Raw genomic sequence first — 24667 nt, forward strand, 5'->3', positions numbered from 1 at the left:
ATTGAAGAATATGTAAAATATGTCCTGCAAATATTTGTGCACATGATATGTAATCCTGAAATATATGAATTCATTTCTTATGGAAAAATTTGACTTTGACTTTATAGAAAATAAATTTCTATTTACCTCCCTTTATTTACACGAAATGTTAAATTCGGTAAAATCGTTATAAATAATGCTTTTTAGAACTTACAATATTGATAAATCTTAATTTGAGCATCATATTTATGATATAAAATCATAAAAAATTGTGTTACGGGATCTTTAACTGTTTAGAAGCTTGTTTTTTGTTTTTATTGTCGTTGTTTTTCCCCCACTCGAATCTTTGTAATCATGATCAAAACATGAGTTATGAACATATACATGTGCTGGAAATTAAATAAGACTCGGGGCCGTATTCATAAACCTGGGTAAAATTTCATTATCTGCAAAAAATACCCTAAGGTAGAAAATCCCTTTATTTGAAATTATGAAGACCCCTTAATTGAATCATTTCTGTCTGATAAGCCCTTTTAATGAATCATGTTTAATTAAGGATCATGCAAATACAATAATGTCGGGGTTCTTGTAATTCTCCTGTACGGAATGGTTACCTACGAGGATGAGGTCTGCATAGTTTTTACATTCCATGGTTAAATATTCTTATTTATGTTTGCCTATGTCCTGATTTGACATATAATTAAAAGTTGTGTAAATATTTTAAATCGACTTTCTTTCTACGAAACGTTCAAACAATTTCAAAAAGGTCGAATCGTGTCCTTAAATTTCACGACTGCATTGATTTGCCTTGATACCCTTATGTTGTTTTAATTGTTTTAATGCACGAGTGACACTTGGATGTTATTTTTCGTCAGTTGCACCAAGTGCTTCAAGCACTTTGATTCACTCCTTTGTGGTAGTTTAGCAATTTGAACGTGCATATCTCTATCCTTTCACCGTTTATAATGGCGAAATTAGTCTACTTCCTCTATTAATATTTTGCTATTATTTGAGGATATTTTCTTGATGTTATTGTTATTGGTATGTTCTGCATTTTTATTTGAAATCACAAGACCGTCTTTTCATTTAGCAACAATGAAGTTGACACTGCCATTTGTTAAAAGCACGAAAAGGTTGAAAGAACCAGAAATAAATTTAAATTAATTTAAGATATTTAAAAAATGTATCAAAATACATGTAGTTATACAAAGTTTATAAATGATAGACATAAATTACATGCTTAAACTTAGTTTCCTTTAATTAATTAATGATATAATCGGGCTATTAAGGCAGAAATGTGTTCCAGCCATTAAATTTAAAGTATAATGTGTGCAGATGTGTTTGTCATGTAAATGCCATAAAAATCCAGTGGAAGTAGGACTGTCAGTGATAGAAACAAAATTGTATAAATATATTGAAGCTGAATATTGATGATACATTGAGTTAAATAGCTAGTACAGTGAAAACCATTTGTATAACAGTTACAAACTGTCAGCATGGTGGCGCAATAGCTCAGTTGGTTAGACCACTGGCGGTCACTTCTGAGGTCCTGGTTCGATCCAAAAATATCATCCGGGCTGGAAATAAACATAAGGATCTCGGTCCTTGTGGCCTGAAAAAAAAAAAGATTTTCGCATAGACTGAGCCTATATAATAATACACTGTGTATGCTAGTTTTACAGCATTTTTGTTTCAATGTTAAAAAAAACAATAATATATTCATTAATAATTTAATTGCATGTTTAATCATTATTAATGTTTAACATAATTATTATTTTGCAAATAATTCACCTATGATATACTCCATTTAAAATGATATGTCAAATTATCCAGTCTTAGAAATAAGCCTTCACAACAATGGGCTACCAAAATAATTGAGATTGCCTATAAACATGTGTTTTAAAGATAAATATAGTGGTATACAATCGCGATCTGATGTTACATCACTACTGTTTCTTGGCATACTTCCGTTGACAGTGATTAATTAATAGAGTGCCAGCTTTGTTTATGTTACGTTTAGTAGTCATTTATTTCACTCTATTGATCTTTTTACAATATATATCAAAGGGACAAAGCCTGGTAAGCCTTTAATTAAGACAAAAATCATTCACCATGAAGAGAAGAAAGTACATCAAAATTTGATTAATTAGTCCCCTACTGGTTTAACCGGAGGGGACTTTAGGTTTACCCTCCGTCCATCTGTCTGTCCGTCCGCACTCACAGGAGAGTAATTATGTGGCTAGAGGGACAATAGGTTACTGTTCTTTCTCTTTGATGTCATTCATTCCATAATGCTTTTATGTGGCTATTTTCTTTTGTGTGGCTAAAAAGAACAATAGAGAGAACAATAGAGTAGCCACATAATTACTGTCCTGTGAGAACTTCCGTCTGTCAGTCCGTCCGTCCACAAAACTGGAATCCGCGATAACGCAAAAAGTACTCAAAATATTTTTATGAAACTTGATATATGGATAGATGGCAGTATGGAGATTATGCACGTCTTTTTCTTTTCTTCCTATGTTGAAAATTCTGGTTGCTATGGCAACAAATAGCATGGATTTCAAGATTTCTGATTTAATTTTTTCAGCTTTTTCACTATAAGTTCTTTATTTCTTAAGGTGTTTACTTCAAACTTTAAATATAAGTTTCTGGTCATCAACCACATCATATGTGACAAGGTTTAAAACTCTAGCACAAAAATTATCAGTATTACCTCCCTTGAACTTAGAATTTTTATGAAAAAAAATGTTGTCTTTTTTAAATAACTTCTTTATTTCCTAATGTATCTACTTCAAACTTCATATATATGTTTCTTATTATCACTCAACATTTTTGAGAAGGTTTAAAATACTCTAGCAAGACTATTTCCAGAATTATGTCCCCCTTGAACTTAGATTTTTTTCGAGAAATTGGTATTTTTTACTCCAACTTCTTCATTCCTTATAGGATTTACTTTAAAATCCCACATCGTAATAATATGACAAGGTTGTATAAACATAATTGCCTTACTAGGCAGGGAAACTTAACACATTACTGTGAAATAGACAAACTTGGAACTCAAAGTCAAAAGATTTAAGTTCATTCATGTCATTCATTCACTGGTAAAATTGAAATCAGAATGTTGCTGGGGTTCTAACCGGTAGGGGACTTATGGATTGCTTGCAATACTATGATAATTGCTTGTTTATTTGGGCTTGTAAAGTTAGTTTCGTACAAAGTTACTGGCCCAAATGGTGAGTAAGTTCAAAATGTTTTTTTTGAAGACTGATTTTATATGTATATAAATAAAAATCTTGTTCTTATTTTTCTGCCATGAGAGCATGATTGTATTGGCTATATGATTTGAAATAGAGTAGCATTTCATTGGCTTTGATAGTTTTTTGCTTAAGCGAAGTTTAAGGGCTGACACATACCTATTCCCAGCATCACCACGGGTCAGATTATCAGATCCATTCCCATTGACAAATATGCTTATTTTTTCCCAATCTTTAAAAAAATTTCCAATTAAATAGAAATCAGGATATGCAAACTAACAATTTTGAATTTCAGTATTTTCATGAACAGACAGAATTTGCCTGGCATTTTATTGTCAAATTTCATTGAATTTGTTATAAATGCTAAAGTTGATACTTGCATTGGTTAGGATAAACAATGTCACACAATTAAAACTCAACTTCACCTGTGACCATAAGAGCCTGAAAGTAGGTTTCAAAAAGTACCATATATTTTTTCCTATTTAAACAATTTTACGATGCTAAATTTCCCTAACTGGGCAATTTTATATAACACACATTTCAGTAGTCCTTTGTTAAGGTCAAGGTCACAGTGTCTGCTTTCTATTTTTAAATAGCTTGAAGAATGTTCATGATATTTTGGTCATTTTTACCTTTTTGAGACAAATTGTAAATTCTGGATACAAGTTGGCCTGCTGCAAAGTCAAGGTGACTGTTACATTTTACAGTTCAAACTTCAAAATGATAAAGGTTGATACGGCAATTTTGTATCCGCTCAATACACTTATAGCACCTTGAGGGATATGTATATTTAAATATTCAGATGTTTATTTCATGGAGGCAGCATGCAGTTGAGAATTTCAGGCATTTTGAAAGACAAATCTTTTCATGATGATGTAAGAGCAAATACTTCACAGATTAAAGCAATTTTGCATTTCGCAAATGTTAATTGCTCCACCTTTGCAGTAATTTAATAAAATCAAAATCAATAGGTGTTGTTTTTTTCTCAACTAATTTAATTTGCTGGTTATGTTCCCAAAGTATCGAAAATAACAAATACATACATATAAATACCCATCTGCACTTGTGAATTATAAGATATCCTTTGTTCTTGCTGTGCAGAAAATCAAATATTTTGCATTTGTTTTGCACTTGTATGATATAAATGGTGAAAATTGATCTCTTTTGCGTCTGGTTTATTGACCATTTCAGGTTGTTTTATATTATATACGTTTAAACCACATCATAAATTAAGCTGTTTCTTATATTATTTTAATACATAAACCTATTAAATCATACATTGTAGGTTGAAAAAAATAGGGGAAATAAAATGATTTAATATATATTTATTTCATTAAATTTTGATGACATTTTCAATTGTTGCTGAATCGTCATACTTGGAAGAGACATTTAGGGTGAAAGGAAATATTAGTGTAAGAAGGAACAATATTTTTGAAATGGATATTTCAACATATTTTTATAATTATAATTACAATATAAATCTTGATATGTTTCAGAGAAGTTAACTGGTTTCTTGCATTAAAACATTTTTTTTTAAAGATTTATCTTCCAAGCGCATTGAGTTTTTTAATAAATGTAGTAAACAAGCAGCTAAAGATTTTAAGTGATGCAAGTTCCCTAGATCAAATTGATGGAAAAATTTGATTGAAGATCCTAAACTTTTGTTGTTATTGCAAATCTAGGAACATAAAGTTTTGTACTAATTATGCCTATTCTGTTTTGATATGCAATAAATGATCCTTTAAAAAAGTTCTTGTGAGAACCTTACCAATCTCATTAAAATCAGATTGATCAGTTTCGATACTTTTCCAATACTGTATGTTACAGAGTAAAAAGAAGTGGTGTTAGGTTAGCTGTGAACAACATCAACTTTTTAAATGTAATAGCAATTTGTAGTTGTTTTTTTCCAGTAGGTTTTATAGCCAACTCTAGGATATAATGTAAGCAATACCGTATATCAGGTCTTTTTCACGAGTATCTAATTTTTGCTTTATTCGCCTGCAATGAAAATTGGGGTAAAAGTAGATTCGCTAAATTTCCCTTCAATTTAATACAAGGATTTCACATATTTCTGAAGCTTGATTTTCCTTTAAATTTGCTACCCAGTTTAGTTGTATATAGTTTACATTTTGAGGCAAAGATATCAATTATCTAATATCATCCGATATTCATGGTTATTAAGCATTAAGTGTTATTAAGTACATAAAACACATTGGCACAGTGAGCAAACATGTATTTTGTATATGCTTATTTAACCAATTGTTGATATGATAAGATAATTCACACCTTTCAAGTAGGTATACAAACATAAGCAGATTTACAATAACATGTTAACAAACAAGAGCTGTCGGTAGGACAGCAACGCTCGACTATTCTTAGTGCTTGATAGTAAAAAAAATATGCTTGATACAGTTGGGGTAATGATGGTGAACAAGTGTGCAAAGTTTCAAAGCCATATGTCAATGAACTTTGAAAATATTTGATGTATTACAAAAACTTTAACATAAATTCTAAGTCGAAAAAGGGGCATAATTCTGTCAAAATGCTTGATAGAGTTACCTCCTCCTGTCTACAAGTTGGGGTCATGATGGTGAACAAGTGTGCAAAGTTTCAAAGCCATATGTCAATGGACTTTGAAAATATTTGAGGTATTACAAAAACTTAAACGTAAATTCTAAGTCAAAAAAGGGGCATAATTCTGTCAAAATGCTTGATAGAGTTACCTCCTCCTGTCTACAGGTTGGGGTCATGATGGTGAACAAGTGTGCAAAGTTTCAAAGCCATATGTCAATGGACTTTGAAAATATTTGAACTATTACAAAAACTTTAACATAAGTGGTTACGCCGACGCCGACGCTCGGGTGACTGCAATAGCTCTACTTATTCTTATCGAATAGTCGAGCTAAAAAGTAAGACAAGACACATACTTGTAAGCAATACATGTTTATCAAAGGGGAAACTGAAAACAAGTAAAAAGGTTTACCTGTGAAAGCAAAAAATCTCTGAAAAAAAGAGTGGTCTATCTTTGTCAGCAGAAAAAAAGCTAAAAAAATAAATACGAGGTATGTTCAAAAAGTTGGTGGATTTTTGCTGTCATTTTTTACTTGGTTCATAAAAACACCATTAGTGGATATGAATCGAAAGAGTGTCTTTATTATTTGTTTGGGTCGTCAGACCAAACAAATAATGGTAGCGAAATTTCAGAGTCTAATGTTCTTAATTGCAAATGCCGAAAGTAGTCCACTTTTTTGAAGCGGTTACTTCCCTTTTGTATGTACACTAAAGCCGAAAAATTCAGGGGAGATCACTGCGTAAAGATGGTCAAAGACAGGCGCATCAATTTTCAAGCAAAGTAATTCCCGAATGGTCGAAGATTTCTTATATTGTTTTCTGGTATTTTCTGATCGAAAATAACTAAATACAAAGCGGTCATTCAATCTCTGACACAGAAGTTTATGACAAACCTAACATCAAGTAGTTCTCAAAACAGCTTAAAACTAGCGATTTAAAAGAAAGAAATATTTTATTTTGTTACAAGTATCCAACAAATTACAACGCATTTAAAGTTAAACAATAGCATTGGCTTATAGAATTGTCAATAAATGCACAATCACAAATTACGCGGATGAATATGATTTTATCAATGAAAATACTATTTTTAGCCATGTAGATTACCGAATACTACACAAACCGAGTAGTGGAATATATAGATTCTACATGTCGGACTGTTTGGGCAAGAGGATTTTCGCTAAAATATTTACTTCAATTTTAAACAACAGGTTTACCCTGAACCTCGAAATTAATAAGGATTACAAACCTGAATGCAATGGAAGTTCTAAATTTAGAATGACTTGATATTATTCAGTCATTTGTGTATAACTTCTCCGTGGTACAGTGGTAACGCGCTCGATTAGTGAGTGAGAGGTCTCGAGTTCGAATCCCAGTCGAGGAAATTTTTTTTTTGTTAAATTCTTTTTTTAATTGTTTTTGTTAAGGAGGTAGCCATGATTTACAAGGATAAAGTGTGGCTGTCGTAAAAAAGTACATAAATGATTTTTTGATGCAACTCTAGTTATGCAGAATTCCGTATGTGCCTTACAAAATGAATTATAATACATAAAAATAAACTTATACAGGAAAATGCATACAGATATACAGTACGATTTAGATTGCAAAGATCAGAAAATACCAAAGAACTTGAAGCCCTTTGATTCTTTATAAATATACATGCTTATAGTAAGCTTCAGGATTATTTACATCTGTGTTAAACAACAGTTAAAAGTCGTTACAAGCCCTAATTTAGAATAATATGGTTTTCTTCAGGCCGTTCACATATAAATTTAACCGTGGCTGAAGGGTTTTCGGGCTCGCTTAGGAAGCGAGAGGTCTGGAGTTCAAATCCCAGTAAAGGTAACTCATTTTTTTAAATTGTTAAAGTCAAATAAACATTGGATTGAATATCAGTGTTGCAATTAGTCTTATAGCCAATTTACTACAATTAAAACGCTGGAAAGCATTGGTGGCACTAAACATATAATCTCACAACCTGCACCTTTCTTACATTCTGAGACCCAAACAAATTCAGCGCCTTCTGTGCTTTGATTTTTAAAAGTAAGATTTACTTTTATTGTTAACTTTTATTTACTTTACGAGTTATGTGCACTTTAATAATCATGGCAACGCAACATCGGCGCACACCGAAATTTTCATATAATGTTTAAATATAAACAAATGTTGAAACAAATTAAATGATTGTTTTATGAAGTTAAATACAAGTAATCATCTATTAATATTTAAATGACATAAATCTGACTTTTGGCGTCGTTTGGACGTTGAATAGCTGAACAAACAAGTTTTGAGCAGCAGTAGACAGACGGGTAAGTTGGGAAGTATAAACCCCGTTTAAAAACTAGAAATTCGCTCTTTCGGAAATTTTTACCAATAAATGTGGTATACTCCTTTATTGTATTTTCTGATCGCAAGATCAGTAAATACATAGCTAACATCCACGGTCTAACACAAATTTTCCTAACAGACCTAACAACGCAAAGTAGTTCTCACTCAGAACTGCTTTAAAACCAGCAATTTAAAATAAAGAATAATTTTTAATGTATGCATTTAACGAATTACAGTGCATTAAAAGTTTAGAGTAGTCAATAGAAATATGAGGTTACAATCACAAATTTCGCGGATGAATATCTTTTTTACCCAATGAAAAATGTTCGGCTATTTCCGTAAAGCTTAATCAATGAAAATGCTATTTTTAGCTATGTCGATTACCGAATACTCCAGAGCGTAGTACACATAAATCTGGAATATATACATGTCGTACTGTTTTGGCGAGAAGATTTTCGCTAAATTATTTTCATCAGTGTTAAACAACAGGTTTATAGTGAAGAAAATACCTCGAAATTAGTAAGGATTACAAACACGGAATGGGAATTCTCAATTTAGAATTACAATGTATTTGTTATTATTCAAGCTACATATGTATTACTTCACCGTGGTGCAGAGGTAGCGCGCTTGTTTAGGGTGTGAGAGGCCCAAGGTTCAAATCCTAGTCGAGGGCAACTTTTTTTTTTGAAGTGTCTTTTTTAAGGAAGTAGCCGATAAAGTATGGCTGTCATAAAAAATGAAAATGATTTTTTGATGCAACTCTAGTCATGCAAAATTCCATATGTATCAATCTCAAACTGTTACAGACGCAGTCGCTGCATAAGATTAATTATAGTATATAAAATAAACTTATATAGGAAAATACATACAGATAGTCAGTATGATTTAGATTGCAAAGATCAGAAAATACCACAGAGGTTGCAGCCCTTTGATATTTTTATAAGGTGATTAAATTAACGAAAAACAATGAGTTGTCGAGCAAGTCTCTTGGTTTCAGGGCGCGCAAGCGATTCCAATACGGCAAATCCATGCTCACAGACAGAAAGGGCTACGAATAATTTTAGCGGCAAATTGTTGGGACGTTTGTAACGTCAATTGCAACAGATCTACATAAGTTCAGGCATTATGACAGTTTTGCGAGATGTCCGACATGTTTAATTTGTGCATCGGGTCTATGCATTCAATTCTGACAAAACAATTTAATTTAATTAAAATAATATTTTAGTTCATTCATCAGGATATATGCGTATTTACAATAAATACTTGTAGTTATTATTTGTATTTCCTGTATTTACCCTGGTCCGTTTGATAATTAATGCTAGCCGGTGTTCAGTAGATTTACCGCATAGAATAATTGTCAGTTGATAAAATATTTTCTTTATCATCGATAATCATATTGTTTAAAGATCGGACAAGGGCGGTTTCAAATTGATACTATCAATCAACAATTGAATTAACTTAATAACACTGTCCGTTTAGTGTCTAAATTACCCAAAAATCCCGATAAAGAGCGGAAAGTATGTGGCACTTGGACCTTTATACGGAGAATGGAGCGAATAGATGACCACTTTATATCTCGGGTCATCATCGCAAACAGAAAAATGGTTTTGGTATATGATCCGCAGATATTGAACACTAAAAAGAGTACTTTCAGAAACAATGACGCTGGTAAAATGTTTCATTTATATTGCGACGTCACGAACGTCATTTTGTTTCATCATCAGCGTGCGCCGGATTGTGCACCCCTTGTGATTTGTAACTGTCACAGAATTCTTATTTGTAAACATATTGTATTGATTTTTTCACTGTTTATTAAGGACATATTTTCATATATGTCTCTTGTAAAATCATATACGCAAATTAAAAGATGTGAACAGCAGAGCCGCAGTTCACGAACTTTTTGAACAGCCCTCGTATGTGTAATAAGATTCGCCAAAATTAGATTACTGCCAAAATCGCGAAATTTGCTATACCCAAAAATAACCGGATATACGGTATCTTAGCTGGAAGTTATTGCTAATTATTGACAAGTTTTCAAGCTGCTCGTCACAGATAATATTAATAATGACTTATTATAGTTACATGTAGTTAATCTCCGCTATCCCTCAACCTATCCCCTGTACTCCAAGGAGATGTGAAATATTATTTAAAGGCAAATAACAAGGATGGTTACAAATAAGGATGAAAAATCTGACATACACAATGAAAGATTATTTTCTATGTTTTGACTGATTCTTTGCATGCTAAAAGGTAGGTCGATACGTAAATAATCCGTATGAGACAAAAATAATAAGTCATCCATTTGTTTATTTACATAATGAAACAGGGAAATGAAATTCATATAATTCTATTATAAATGTAAGATTTCATTGTCAAGGCCATTGAGTACAGAAATATGCAATAGGGATACTTTCAGTTCATTTATTTAAGTTAACAGTAGCAATCTTTAATTAAAGATCAATCTAGACGTCCAATAGAGCACAAGGCCTGCTATCAAGTAATATTTCCCCATTTAATCTTTAACATGTGTATCTTTTCAAAATTTCATAATAAAAACAAAGATTTTTTTTTAAGAATTAAATTTTTTTAAATTCGTAAGTCTAAAGTACATGTAAATATTAAATATGGTAAAACGAATTTCATATCAATGCATGAAAATTATCCCAATTTGGATATCATATGGCACATTTTTCCTAATATGAAAAAGCCTTAGCCTTGCCACCACCATATCATTGAAAAAGCATTTGAGAGAGACACTCATTGAATAAGGCTTTTAGGAAGTAAAAAAGACTGATAATTTAAAAGCATATATATAGATCACCAGAACCAAGCACTTTAGCAGACATTGTGAGAGTTTGATATATACATTTGTATGAGTGTCCAATGTATGACATCAACAATTCTCTAATACATATTTTTTTAGTCCCCTACCGGTTTAACCGGAGGGGACTTTAGGTTTACCCTCCGTCCGTCTGTCCGTCCGTCCGTCTGTCCGTCTGTCTGTCAGTCCGTCAGTCCACAAAACTGGATCCCGCGATAACGCAAAAAGTACTGAAAATATTTTTATGAAACTTGATATATGGATAGATGGCAGTATGGAGATTATGCACGTCTTTTCTTTTTCTTCCTATGTTGAAAATTCTGGTTGCTATGGCAACAAATAGTCTGAAAATATGGCAAATTTAACACATAAACTGGATCCAGTGATAACTCAAAAAGTACTGAAAATATTTTTATGAAACTTGAAATATGGGTAGATGGCAGTCTGGAGATTATGCACATCTTTTTCTTTTCTTCCTATGTTGAAAATTCTGGTTGCTATGGCAACAAATAGCCTTAATTTCAAGATTTCTGATTTAAATTTTTCAGCTTTTTCACTATATGTTCTTTATTTCTTAAGGTGTTTACTTCAAACTTTAAATATAAGTTTCTGGTCATCAACCACATCATATGTGACATGGTTTATAACTCTAGCACAAAAAATATCAGTATTACCTCCCTTGAACTTAGATTTTTTAGGGGAAAAAATGTTGTCTTTTTTAAATAACTTCTTTATTTCCTAATGTATCTACTTCAAACTTCATATATATGTTTCTTATTATCACTCAACATTTTTGAGAAGGTTAAATACTCTAGCAAGACTATTTCCAGAATTATGTCCCCCTTGAAACTTAGATTTTTTTCGAGAAACTGGTATTTTCACTCCAACTTCTTCATTCCTTATAGGATTTACTTTAAAATCCCACATCGTAATAATATGACAAGGTTGTATAAACATAATTTCCTTACTAAGCATGGAAACTTAACACATTACTGTGATATAGACAAACTTATTTTATTATGTTTTGTGGTTGATATTTTCAAATACAGACTTCATCCTCAAATTCATTATAAATGGCAATACACAGGAGTGTATGACAATTAAAGAACTTTTTGAGGGACCGGTAGGGGACTACTGTATTGCCCGCAATACTATCAAATGCTTGTTTTTAGCTCGACTATTCGAAGAATATGAGAGCTATTGTAGTCGCCCCGGCGTCGGCGTCCGCGTCCGCGTCCGCGTCGGCGTCTGCGTTGGTTAAAGTTTTTTGTAAATTCAAATATCTCAATTATTACTTGAGATATTCAATTCAAACTTACAATACTTATTTATAGTAACAAAGTACATCAGATTGACAAGTTGGATAACTCTGCCTACAATATTGACAGAATTATGCCCCTTTTTAACTTGGAAATTTTGGTTAAAGTTTTTTGTAAAGTCAAATATCTCAATTATTGCTTGAGATATTCAATTGAAACTTACAGTACTTATTTATAGTAACAATGTACATCAGATTGACAAGTTGGATAACTCTGCCTACAATATTGACAGAATTATGCCCCTTTTTAACTTAGAAATTTTGGTTAAAGTTTTTTGTAAAGTCAAATATCTCAATTATTGCTTGAGATATTCAATTGAAACTTACAATACTTATTTATAGTAACAATGTACATCAGATTGACAAGTTGGATAACTCTGCCTACAATATTGACAGAATTATGCCCCTTTTTAACTTAGAAATTTTGGTTAAAGTTTTTTGTAAAGTCAAATATCTCAATTATTGCTTGAGATATTCAATTGAAACTTACAATACTTATTTATAGTAACAAGGTACATCAGATTGACAAGTTGGATAACTCTGCCTACAATATTGACAGAATTATGCCCCTTTGGAACTTAGAAATTTTGGTTAAAGTTTTTTTGTAAAGTCAAATATCTCAATTATTGCTTGAGATATTCAATTGAAATTTAAAATACCTTTTTATAGTAGCAATGTACATCAGTTTGCAAAATTGCATAACTCTGCCTGCAATATTTGCAGAATTATTTGCCCCTTTGAAACTTAGAAATTTTGGTTAAAGGTCTTCAAAGATATTTACTTGAAACTTTACACATGCACTTAGGGTCATTATAAATTGGAGGGTCATAATTGTATGTCACTGACCAAGTTCCATAACTCTGTCTTGCATTAAGGCTGATTCATATCCCCTTTTCTACTTAGTGTCTTGGTTAATGTTTACATGCAAGTTTTACATATCTCAATAAATATTAAAGATATTTATTTAAAACTTCACATATGCATTTAGGGTCATAATTGTAGGTCACTGACAAAGATCCATAATTCTATCTTTCATTTAGGCTGATTTTTCTCCCCTTTTTCAACTTAGAAATTCATGGTAAAGTTTTGCTTGTAAGCTGTTATCTCAATAACTACTGAAGGGTTTTTGCCTTTTTTTGGGACAATTTTATGCATTCATAATAATAAAGCAGTGATTTACTTGATTAAACATCTTAATAACAAGCTATTGTACCTTTTCTGTCAAATTTATGTATTCATAGGTAATTAGTATTATTATACTCAATAAAACACCTTGTGACATTACCTTCCAAATAGTCAAGCCAATACTGTATAATTAGACTCTCTCTAAGGCCTATAACATGAATTTATAAAAAAAAATTAGCCCTTTTGTGAACTTGAAAAATTTAACAGTATCAAGGCTCTTTTACTATCAAGCACTTAGAATAGTCGAGCATGCTGTCCTTCCGACAGCTCTTGTTTGTAAAACAATAGGCTAGAATTACCTGTAATGTATTTTAAAAGATTGCCTGTAGCATCCTTGCATTGGTCCCGATTTTAGATGTCACCAGAGCTAAAAATAAAAATAAACAATATCAAATGACTTTCTCACCAGTAATTGCCCAAACATTGATTGTATACTGGTGCCTCGTATTTCCGTGGTACCCATATTTCCAAGGTATCAGGCTTAAACACTCTAAAATACCTCCTAGACTTAATGAACCTGCTAGTAGTTTTACTTTTACTATTTTATTGTACTTTTATCAAAATGTTTTATATAGAACTAAAAAAAAATATTGTATTCAGATTAAGAGCAAAGTTATTTAATATTTCACCATTTTTCTTTTAGATTTCATACCTATTAAGAAAATCTTCTTTGTTAAACAACCACTGAGGTATTTGATAAATGCCAAAGAGAAAATCGCCCCTTTCAGACGATCTTAGGTATAGGTGTACTTATAAATAAAGTTTACTATTGGTTTTGCTTTTGAAACTGTTAAAATGCAATTGCCTTGGAAATATGAGAACACAAATTTACTCAAAAGGCCGCAGATGGGTGTTATTACAATGTTGTTTACATAATTGCTTACATGAAAACATCAAATGGAATAAACTATGATGCAATTGACATGTCTTTCCTTTAATATTCACAGTGTTTTCCAGAATTTTATCCAGTTAACTTTTATTGTCTGCTAAACAGTTAAGTACCACGGAAATATGAGGCACCAGTATAATAGCCTTGGGCTAGCATTTTTCTTAAGATTTTTCTTATAAATCAAGTCACGATAGCCCAATTTTTTTTTTTTGAATTCGGCCTGTCTACCCAAAATTGAGGGTTTGATCCTTCGAGGGTCGTGACCAAGTTTCTTAACATGGCACCAGTACTTGTAAGTTCCAACTGTTGAAAAAAGTTTAAAACTTTAGTCATCAGCCAAGCTAAAATAAATAATATGTAGTTCTAATCATAGTAATCACTAATTTATGTTTAAATTAAATCTAATCTCCATAGCTTTAAATAGATTTAACCTATGAATTTATTTCTCTTCTTTTTAAACTTACTAATAGGTAATCTTTAAATAGGTTATCTTTAAATAAGTATGTTTTGTTATCGCAACATTGCCTTTGCTGCCTTTACATGTAGGATCATAAAATGATAGTCTTTGGATATAATCCATCATGTGAAGTAAGGAATAGAGCACCAATCAAATTATATATTGTCATCAAATGGTCCTTTCTTAAACCATTTATATCTTACATAGACTTGCCCATCTTTAAATCTGGACACAACTGTTCATTATTTCCAGGGAAAATTTCAAAATATATAAGGACAGAGTAGCAAGATCAGACAACACTGGAATGCCAGCTGATCTTGGTCAGCACTGGTCACGTGGGTAGATTCAGTCACTGCTAGCAGGCTACATTCATAAGGGTCAAAATGTTTGAATTATAAAACCCTTCTGTTTCGATTTAGTGAAGGGCGTTCACAAATGTTAATAATATTGATGTAATCTTAAGGGGAGGAGAGATCTAAAGGACTTACTTAGAAATAATTAACAATAAGAGCTGGTTAGACAGTACACGTTCTCCGGAACTGACGGCAAATGTGAGTTTTTCCCAGCTAATCTGTAGATACAAACTAACTTTAACCGTTATAGCTTCACAGTGCACTTCACAATATATAAGTCAACCTTTTATGCTTATTTTCGAAGCTGTAACTGTTAAAAATTTGTTTGTACCTACGGAGTATCTGGGAAAAACCCAAATATTCTTAATTCTGGAGTAAGTCTATTTTTTACTGATGTCAACTGTTCAAAATAAATGCAGTGACATTTATACTGTTGTTATTCTGTGAGAGGTACATGTATATTAAAGAACTACAGACATGCATGTATAATTACACTTATCTTTGTGATAAGCTAATATTGATACAAGTAAAAATAGATATCTCATAATATCAGGGGAAACCTTAAACTTTGTTCGTACATCTATTTATCTACCATGTTTGTACAATTATCTACCTTTTAAAAAGATGCCATCAATGAGCCGTTTAAACTGATTAAATATTTGAATGTACATGTAATCTAATTGAAAAAATGTTTGAAAAAGAAAATGCAGTTTTGAAAGGGGGTGGGATGAGCTTTAAAAAAAGACAAAAGAACAAAAAAAACAAACAACAATATTCAATTTGATTACTGGTATATTCAAATATTTACTCAGTTTAAACAGCTACTGACAGTGTTCAAGAGTTGTTGCCCCTGCACAAATAAAAATGCATAAAAAATAGATGTCATGCTAGACTTTTTCAAAAGAATATTATGGATAAATGGATTGTCTTCATACTTGAACACAAAAACCCTTTTGACAAGACCTGTCTTCATACGTAGACACAAAAACCCTTTTGACAAGACCAAGTAGATCTGACTGAACATTGACTCATAAATGACCTTGATTTAAAGGTCAAATGTTTGAGTATTGCTATAATTTGCTATAACTTTATTATTTATGAATGGATTGTCATCATAATTGGGCACATTAATCCGTTGTACAAGACCTTCCAGAAGACTAAATCCAAAATGAAATTTCACTTATCAATGACCCTGACCTTGAGGCTTTGAAGGTCAAATGAATGAATTTGCTTGATTTTTGTTATAATTGCAATAGTTTTGTTATTTATGAACTTTGTTATTTCTGAATACTCATTTTCTTTATACTTTGACACAATTATCCTTTGGGCAAGACCTTTAAGTAGACCAAATTGATTATGACCTTCACCTTCAAGGTCAAATATGAAATTTGAATTTTATTTGTTATAAAAAAAAATGTTTTCTGGAGTACTCTTTACTATAATATTCTTCCTCTGATGAGTTTGACTTTAGAAATAAGGAAAAGTCAAGCTTGGCTAAATATAAATATATCAAGATACTGTGGTGATTCATAAATATGAAAGTTTTCCAGCAGATCTGAAAATTTCGAACAGCAGAAACAAATATTTTTTAGCATTTAAAGTCACATATATTGACACACATAAGGTGCTTTCTTCAAGCTGCGACCATAATTTAATAATAGCAGGATAGCAATTCTAGGAATTTTTATTGTTTCAATATTTTCTAGGAATTTATTTATTTTTTATTGAGACACTTTCAATACTTGAAATTGTATAAATATGTTATGTAAAGTATTGGTTTTTTAATGATACATTTTCAGCCAATCATTCCCCTTAGTTTTTGAACTTCCTTATCAACAAGTATGTCTCTGTTTATTTTTTTATACATGTTTTTGAGTATCAATCTACTTTTGAAATTATGTTTCTTTGTTGTATTTTTTAGCTCATCTGAGCAAGTCCTGGTGAAGTTTTGTGATTCCCCCCAAATCCATCATCCATCATTTGTTATCAACAATTTCTCTAAACAACATCTTCTTTGAAACAAATGACAAATCTTCACAGAAATGTTCCTTTTGGTCCCCTATTTAGATTTTATATCTGCTTTCACTTATAGTTACAATATTACTAAATTGTAATGATCCTTGTCATGGAGAATATATATATTCAGGTGAGCGATATTAGGGCCATTAAGGCCCTTTTGTTTATTCTGAAGACAGTAGGTCCTATTAAATTTGGAAATTTATAGAACTCGGGTATTATAGTTGACACAAACTTTCAGCATTTAAGACTTAACCATTCTGTCTCCAGGTGAGCGCTTTGTGGCAAATGACCCCCTTGTTTCAAAAAAGACTCCAGAATGAAATGTAATAAAAAATTTTAGGGCTTTTTAATAACTTTTCAATGAAGACAAATTATGCAACTTAAGAGATGCTAACTGTGAATGAAAATTATAATTACTTATTTATAATACTAAGTAAACATTTTTTTTTTTTTCAGATTTAGATTTCATTCTGTCTGAAACTAATCATTGTTATGGTGAGATCAGTAGAGTCAAAAATGGATGACGTACATGTATATGAGGCCAGATACCGGTACAATCCTCTAGATCACGATGACGATAGTAATACATACATGCTGGTCGAGCAAGGGGATATCCTAGAGGTCTCGGGACGAGATTTAGGTGGTATGAAGCCTGAAAACCCACAGGAATGGCTTAGAGGATACAATGTATCTCGAAATTTGCAGGGGCTGTTTCCAGGCCCTTACATGAAGTATCTAGGGGTGAAAGGTCATGATGGGGAAGTTATGGATCCCCCACCTGAACTTCCTCCCATCCCCCCAAAGACAAGGTCAACTTCAACAGTACCAGCGTTGCATGAAGAGCCAAACATTGTGGACTCAGGTTTGTTTGTTTAAATTATCATTATTTATTAGCCAAGGGAAGCCACTTATCTTTAATTTGTAAGATAAATTATAATAGATTATTCCCCTTAGACTATCTTGAAATAAATTGAATGATTCTATATACATACATGTACATGAAAAATGAACAACAAAAATCTTTTTTAATTAATTATTTCATCAATATTATGATGTAGGCTTGTGATGCTTAGTTTTGTACAGAGACTGAGTTTTATCATTATTAAATTTTACTTATGTATAGATACATGTAGATATACATGTATGATCAAGCAATTGCATTAATACACAACGTGTATGTACAATAGTGAAATGCACCTAACCTTCTTCTCTATAAATGTCATATATTTATTGGTTGGTGTTTTTATAAAGATATTTTGATTTAGTATTAAATAAGTGGGTTGAAATGGAATGGTTCTCCAGTTTGCCCAGGATACTCCACATATGCAAGAGTTGCTCCCCTTAGACCATTTTATTTTATACTTTGATTAACATTTCTAATTGATCCTTGATACAGTGTGAAACCTTTTTTTTTCTGATTTATTTTTTACTGACAAACATCATTCAGTGAAGATGCCAAAAAGAAAATTGATAAAAAAAAATGATGTGACATGATTACGTAAGCAGTGTGATGGAAATACAATTATTTCTTAATATGACAGCTGTGGAATCCATTGTATATATTTTCCCCATCACAGAATATCAGTTAATTTGTAACTGATTGCTGAGAGTTGGTACTGTTACAGTCTGCTTGAAAACTGTTACAGTCTACTTGAAAAAAGCAAAAAGCTTATGAAAAAAAGGTACAGTTATTTCTTTGATGCATTTGCCAGAATAAACTTTGATCTAGTATACGAGAGGATATGTTCTATTCAGGATATGTTCTATTCGGAAAACTTACTCCTACGCAGTTTAGGTTCACATTCCTCTGTGTGTTTGATATCAAATATATATGGCGAAAAAAAAATGAGACCATTGATTTCTCTTAAAGGGACTCTATTGCATTTTTTTGACATGATGGTACTGGAAATATTTTTTGAGATAAATGATTCATTTGATGTAGTTCTTGTAAATTGTGTGTAAAATTCCAGATCATTCGCTCACTTCATTTTACTAAAATGATAATTCTAAGACTTATGTCACTAACACACATAACAGACTGGTAGCACAGATTGAAATCCACAATGTATTTCAATGAGTGAAATCCAGAACTGATGTCACAGTTTGATAGCACAGTCTGAAATCCAGAACTGATGTCACAGTTTGATAGCACAGTCTGAAATCCAGAACTGATGTCACAGTTTGATAGCACAGTCTTAAATCCAGGACTGATGTCACAGTTTGATAGCACAGTCTTAAATCCAGGACTGATGTCACAGTTTGATAGCACAGTCTTAAATCCAGGACTGATATCACAGTTTGATAGCACAGTCTTAAATCCAGAACTGATGTCACAGTTTGATAGCACAGTCTTAAATCCAGAACTGATGTCACAGTTTGATAGCACAGTCTTAAATCCAGAACTGATGTCACAGTTTGATAGCACAGTCTTAAATCCAGGACTGATGTCACAGTTTGATAGCACAGTCTGAAATCTAGGACTGATGCAACAGATTGATAGTACAGTCTTAAATCCAGGACTGATGTCACAGATTGATAGCACATTCTTGCATAGCAGACTGGCGTTTCTGTGAGTTTTACCCATGCCGGAAATTTCATCTGGCATGGGGGGTGCCAGATGAGTCGTTTGCCAAGCAACGTCATTTTAGCGCACTAAATGAATGAACCGCGTTAAAATGATGTCGTTTTAGAAGGAAAATTGTGCTTTGGATGAGGCCATTTCGCCTTTGTTATTTAAGTTGTAAGTTCATACGCTATTGTAAGAAAATAGTTATGGATGAAATGACTTTAATTTCCATGAACATATATCACATTGACGTAAACAATTTGAAATATGAAATGATATGGCAGAACATGCAAGAAAAAATATCTGACATATGTTTGACGTTAGGACCGGAATATCCATCCCTTTGGAACCCGCCCATGGGCACCCTTTGGACGGATATTTCGGTCTGAACCGCAACATATGACAGATACTATTAGTCTGAAATCTAGGACTGATGTCACAGATTCATAGCACAGTCTGAAATCTAGCACTTGATGTCACAGATTGATAGCCCAGTCTTAAATTCAGGACTGATGTCACAGATTGATAGCGCAGTCTTTAATATAGGCATGATATCACAGATTGATAGCACAGTCTTAAATCCAGGACTGATGTCAAAGATTGATAGCGCAGTCTTAAATCCGAACTGATGTCACAGATTGACAGCGCAGTCTTAAATCCAGGACTGATGTCACAGATTGATAGCACAGTCTTAAATCCAGGACAAATGTCGCAGATTGATAGTGCAGTCTTAAATCTAGGACTTGATGTCAAAGATTGATAGCGCAGTCTTAAATCCGAACTGATGTCACAGATTGATAGCGCAGTCTTAAATCCAGGACTGATATCACAGATTGATAATGCAGTCTTAAATCCGAACTGATGTCACAGATTGATAGCGCAGTCTTAAATCCAGGACTGATGTCACAGTTTGATAGCACAGTCTTAAATCCATGACAAATGTCGCAGATTTATAGCACAGTCTTAAATCTAGGACTTGATGTCACAGATTGATAGTGCAGTCTTAAATCCAGGACTGATGTCGCAGATTGATAGCACAGTCTGAAATCTAGGACTTGATGTCACAGATTGATAGCACAGTCTTAAATCCAGGACTGATGTCACAGATTGATAGCGCTGTCTTAAATCCAGGACTGATGTCGCAGATTGATAGCACAATCTTAAATCCAGGACTGATGTCGCAGATTGATAGCGCAGTCTTAAATCCAGGACTGATGTCACAGAGTGATAGCACAGTCTTAAATATAGGATTGATGTCCCAGATTGATAGCACAGTCTGAAATCTAGGACCTGATGTCACAGATTAATAACACAGTCTTAAATCCAGGACTAATGTCACAGATGTAAGCACAGACACAAATCCAGGACTGACATTCACAGATTGATAGCACAGACTGAAGTCACAGATTGATAGTACAGTCTTAAATTCAGGACTGATAGCACAGATTGATAGCACAGTCTGTAATCTAGTACTTGATGTCACAGATTGAAAGCGCAGTCTTAAATCTGAACTGATGTCTCAGATTGATAGCACAGTCTGAAAAATCTAGGACTGATGTCACAGATTGATAGCACAGTCTTAAATCCAGGACTGATGTTGCAGATTGATAGCACAGTCTTTAATCTAGAACTTGATGTCACAGATTGATAACACAGTCTTAAATCCAGGACTAATGTCACAGATGTAAGCACAGACTGAAATCCAGGACTGATATTCACAGATTGATAGCACAGTCTGAAATATATGACTTGATGTCACAGATTGAAAGCACAATCTTAAATCCAGGACTGATGTCAAAGATTGATGCAACACACTTATATAGACTCACAGACCTATATTGATCAAGAGACTAATAAAGTCTGATATCTCAGACTGATAAAGACTGCTATCTCAGTGATAAAGACTGATATCTCAGAGTGATAAAGACTGATATCTCAGACTGATGAAAACTGATACTTCAGAGTGATAAAGACTGATATCTCAGACTGATGAAAACTGATACTTCAGAGTGATAAACACTGATATATCGGACTGCTCAGACTGATATCTCAGACTGATGAAGACTGATATCTCAGACTGATAAAGACTGATATCTTAGAGTGATAAAGACTGATATATCAGACTGATAAAGACTGATATCTCAGACTGATAAAGTCTGATATCTCAGAGTGATAAAGACTGATACTTCAGAGTGATAAAGACTGATATCTCAGACTAATGAAAACTGATACTTCAGAGTGATAAAGACTGATATCTCGGACTGCTCAGACTGAAAAAGACTGATATCTCAGACTGATGAAGACTGATATCTCGGACTACTCAGACTGATAAAGACTGATATCTCAGACTGATAAAGACCGATATCTCAGACTGATAAAGTCTGATATCTCAGACTGATAAATACTGATATCTCAGACTGATAAAGACTGATATCTCAGACTGATAAAGACTGCTATCTCAGTGATAAAGACTGATATCTCAGAGTGATAAAGACTGATATCTCAGACTGATGAAAACTGATACTTCAGAGTGATAAAGACTGATATCTCAGACTGATGAAAACTGATACTTCAGAGTGATAAAGACTGATATATCGGACTGCTCAGACTGATAAAGACTGATATCTTGTACTGATGAAGACTGATATCTCAGACTGATAAAGACTGATATCTTAGAGTGATAAAGACTGATATCTCAGACTGATAAAGACTGATATCTCAGACTGATAAAGTCTGATATCTCAGAGTGATAAAGACTGATACTTCAGAGTGATAAAGACTGATATCTCAGACTGATGAAAACTGATACTTCAGAGTGATAAAGACTGATATCTCAGACTGCTCAGACTGAAAAAGACTGATATCTCAGACTGATGAAGACTGATATCTCGACTGCTCAGACTGATAAAGACTGATATCTCAGACTGATAAAGTCTGATATCTCAGACTGATAAAGTCTGATATCTCAGACTGATAAATACTGATATCTCAGACTGATAAAGACTGATATCTCAGACTGATAAAGACTGATAGTCTGATATCTCAGACTGATAAAGACTGATTTCTCAGACTGATAAAGTTTGATATCTCAGACTGATAATACTCATCACTGGTATGAACTCACACTCATGCACAGACATGTGCACACATTTATTGTACTGATAGAGTATATTATGGTATGGATAAGCAAAATCAGAGGATACTGCTTGTAGGTCACTTTGAACTCCGCTGTTATTTTTTTGTTGTGTTGGTATTGATAGTAGATTTCCATGATGCCTTTCTGTCACATGATTCTAGTCAAGGAGATATTTATAACAGGATCAATGGTTAGAGAAGTTCATTAGAAGATATTGAACTTGTTACAAGAGTGGCATGAAAAAAAGTATGGGCTGATCTTTTTTTCAGGCTTGCTTCCTTAAGCTGTCTATCATAACCTACAGTGTATTTGATCCCTCTAAAATTGAACATGTGTAGTGCCGTGATGGTTTCATATTTAAGATTTTTAGCTCAATTGTAAGGATAATAAGTCAGATATATTTTCTTCACATGGGTGTTCATTAAACTTTACAATTTGGTAAAGTTTTTGTGTGCAAATTGGTATATTCAAAACTACTGAAGGCAATGGGTTGCAACTACACACTTATTTGAGACCATAATACAAAATTTTAATGGAGGTCACTATCTAACTCTTAATATGGATTTTGATAGATTTAGGGCCCTTAATGGAACTTGGAAAATTCACGATTATCCAGGCTCTTACTTTACTATCGGACACTAAGAAAAGTCTGGCATGCAGCCCTATCGATTTCTTTGTTTTTTTGTTGTTTTTTTTAATTTTTAGTTCCACATACAAAAGGCTTTTTACATTATGATGAAAATAGGTCAGACGAAAAAAAATAACAGAAAAAAGAAAGAAAAAACTAAAACTAACAAAAAAAAGACAGGTGTGCTTTTAACAAATTCAAAAAGCCGGCATTGGTTTTTCTTTGCATAGTTTCATGATAAGTTTCAATATTTACTTGATTTATAATTAATTCTCTTTTATTAACACATCAACTTGAATGTATTTCATACATTATCGTGCTTTTTTGAGTAAGTTGTGTAAGAGTTGCTTCCCTTTGACCACAATTTTTTTTTTGTCATAGAGAGTGATTTATGTTGAAATGTAGAAGTATTGGAGATATCAACTTGAAATGGTGAAAAGTGTGATACATTTTGAAAGTACTTCATTGATACATATATCTCTAAAGTTATATAGCTTGTTTTCCACCAGAAGCTGCCATATATCCTAACCCATATATTAGTCTATGCAATAGAAAAAAGGCTATTGCAGGTCATTGACTCTTATGTGTTCTATGTCATGACTGGGTTAATCTGCATAATTTATAAACCTAATAAAAGTTACCATCACAATAAAAGTACCTGGGTTGTATAGATGCTGTTTACTTATAGATAAAGTAACTGACTGATATTATTAATCAAATGTTATTTAATGGATTGTACTTTTACTGAAAAGTAAAGTGCATAACATTCATAAATACTTTTTCCCTCTTAAATACATTTTTGTAACTTTTTCTGCGTATGGAAAAAAAGGAAATTTCAAAATTTAATAATGTGCCCCTTCTCATTTACCCCTCTCTCTGTTAATTTACCTCTCATATTTCCCAGTCTCTGTTCACCTTTCTCTCTTCTACCCCTCTTTGTTTTAGCTCTCATATACCTCTCTCCCTGTTTTACCTCTCTTATTTCCCAGTCTCTATTCACCTTTTCTCTTCTACCCCTCTTTGTTTTAGCTCTCATATACCTCTCTCCCTGTTTTACCTCTCTTATTTCCCAGTCTATATTCACCTTTTCTCTTCTACCCCTCCCTTTGTTTTAGCTCTCATCTACCCCTCTCTCTGTTCTACCTCTCTTATTTCCCAGTCTCTGT

The 24667-nt window shown here is 32.7% G+C and overlaps 1 protein-coding gene across 1 annotated transcript in view; it reads left to right on the top strand.

Moving 5' to 3' along the window:
• Positions 1–906: 906 nt before the first annotated feature.
• LOC132739686 (uncharacterized) overlaps positions 907–24667 on the top strand; it is a 120588-nt gene continuing 96827 nt past the window's right edge. Inside the window, exons 1-2 of the mRNA XM_060727450.1 lie at positions 907–1020; positions 17628–18033. Of these exons, the coding sequence (XP_060583433.1) occupies positions 17664–18033 (370 nt within the window). The 5' untranslated portion in view covers positions 907–1020; positions 17628–17663. The remainder of the gene's footprint in view (positions 1021–17627; positions 18034–24667) is intronic.

This window comes from Ruditapes philippinarum, unplaced genomic scaffold (assembly GCF_026571515.1).
Source record: "Ruditapes philippinarum isolate M1 unplaced genomic scaffold, ASM2657151v2 ctg1997_1_1_1_1, whole genome shotgun sequence".
NCBI lineage: Eukaryota > Metazoa > Mollusca > Bivalvia > Venerida > Veneridae > Ruditapes > Ruditapes philippinarum.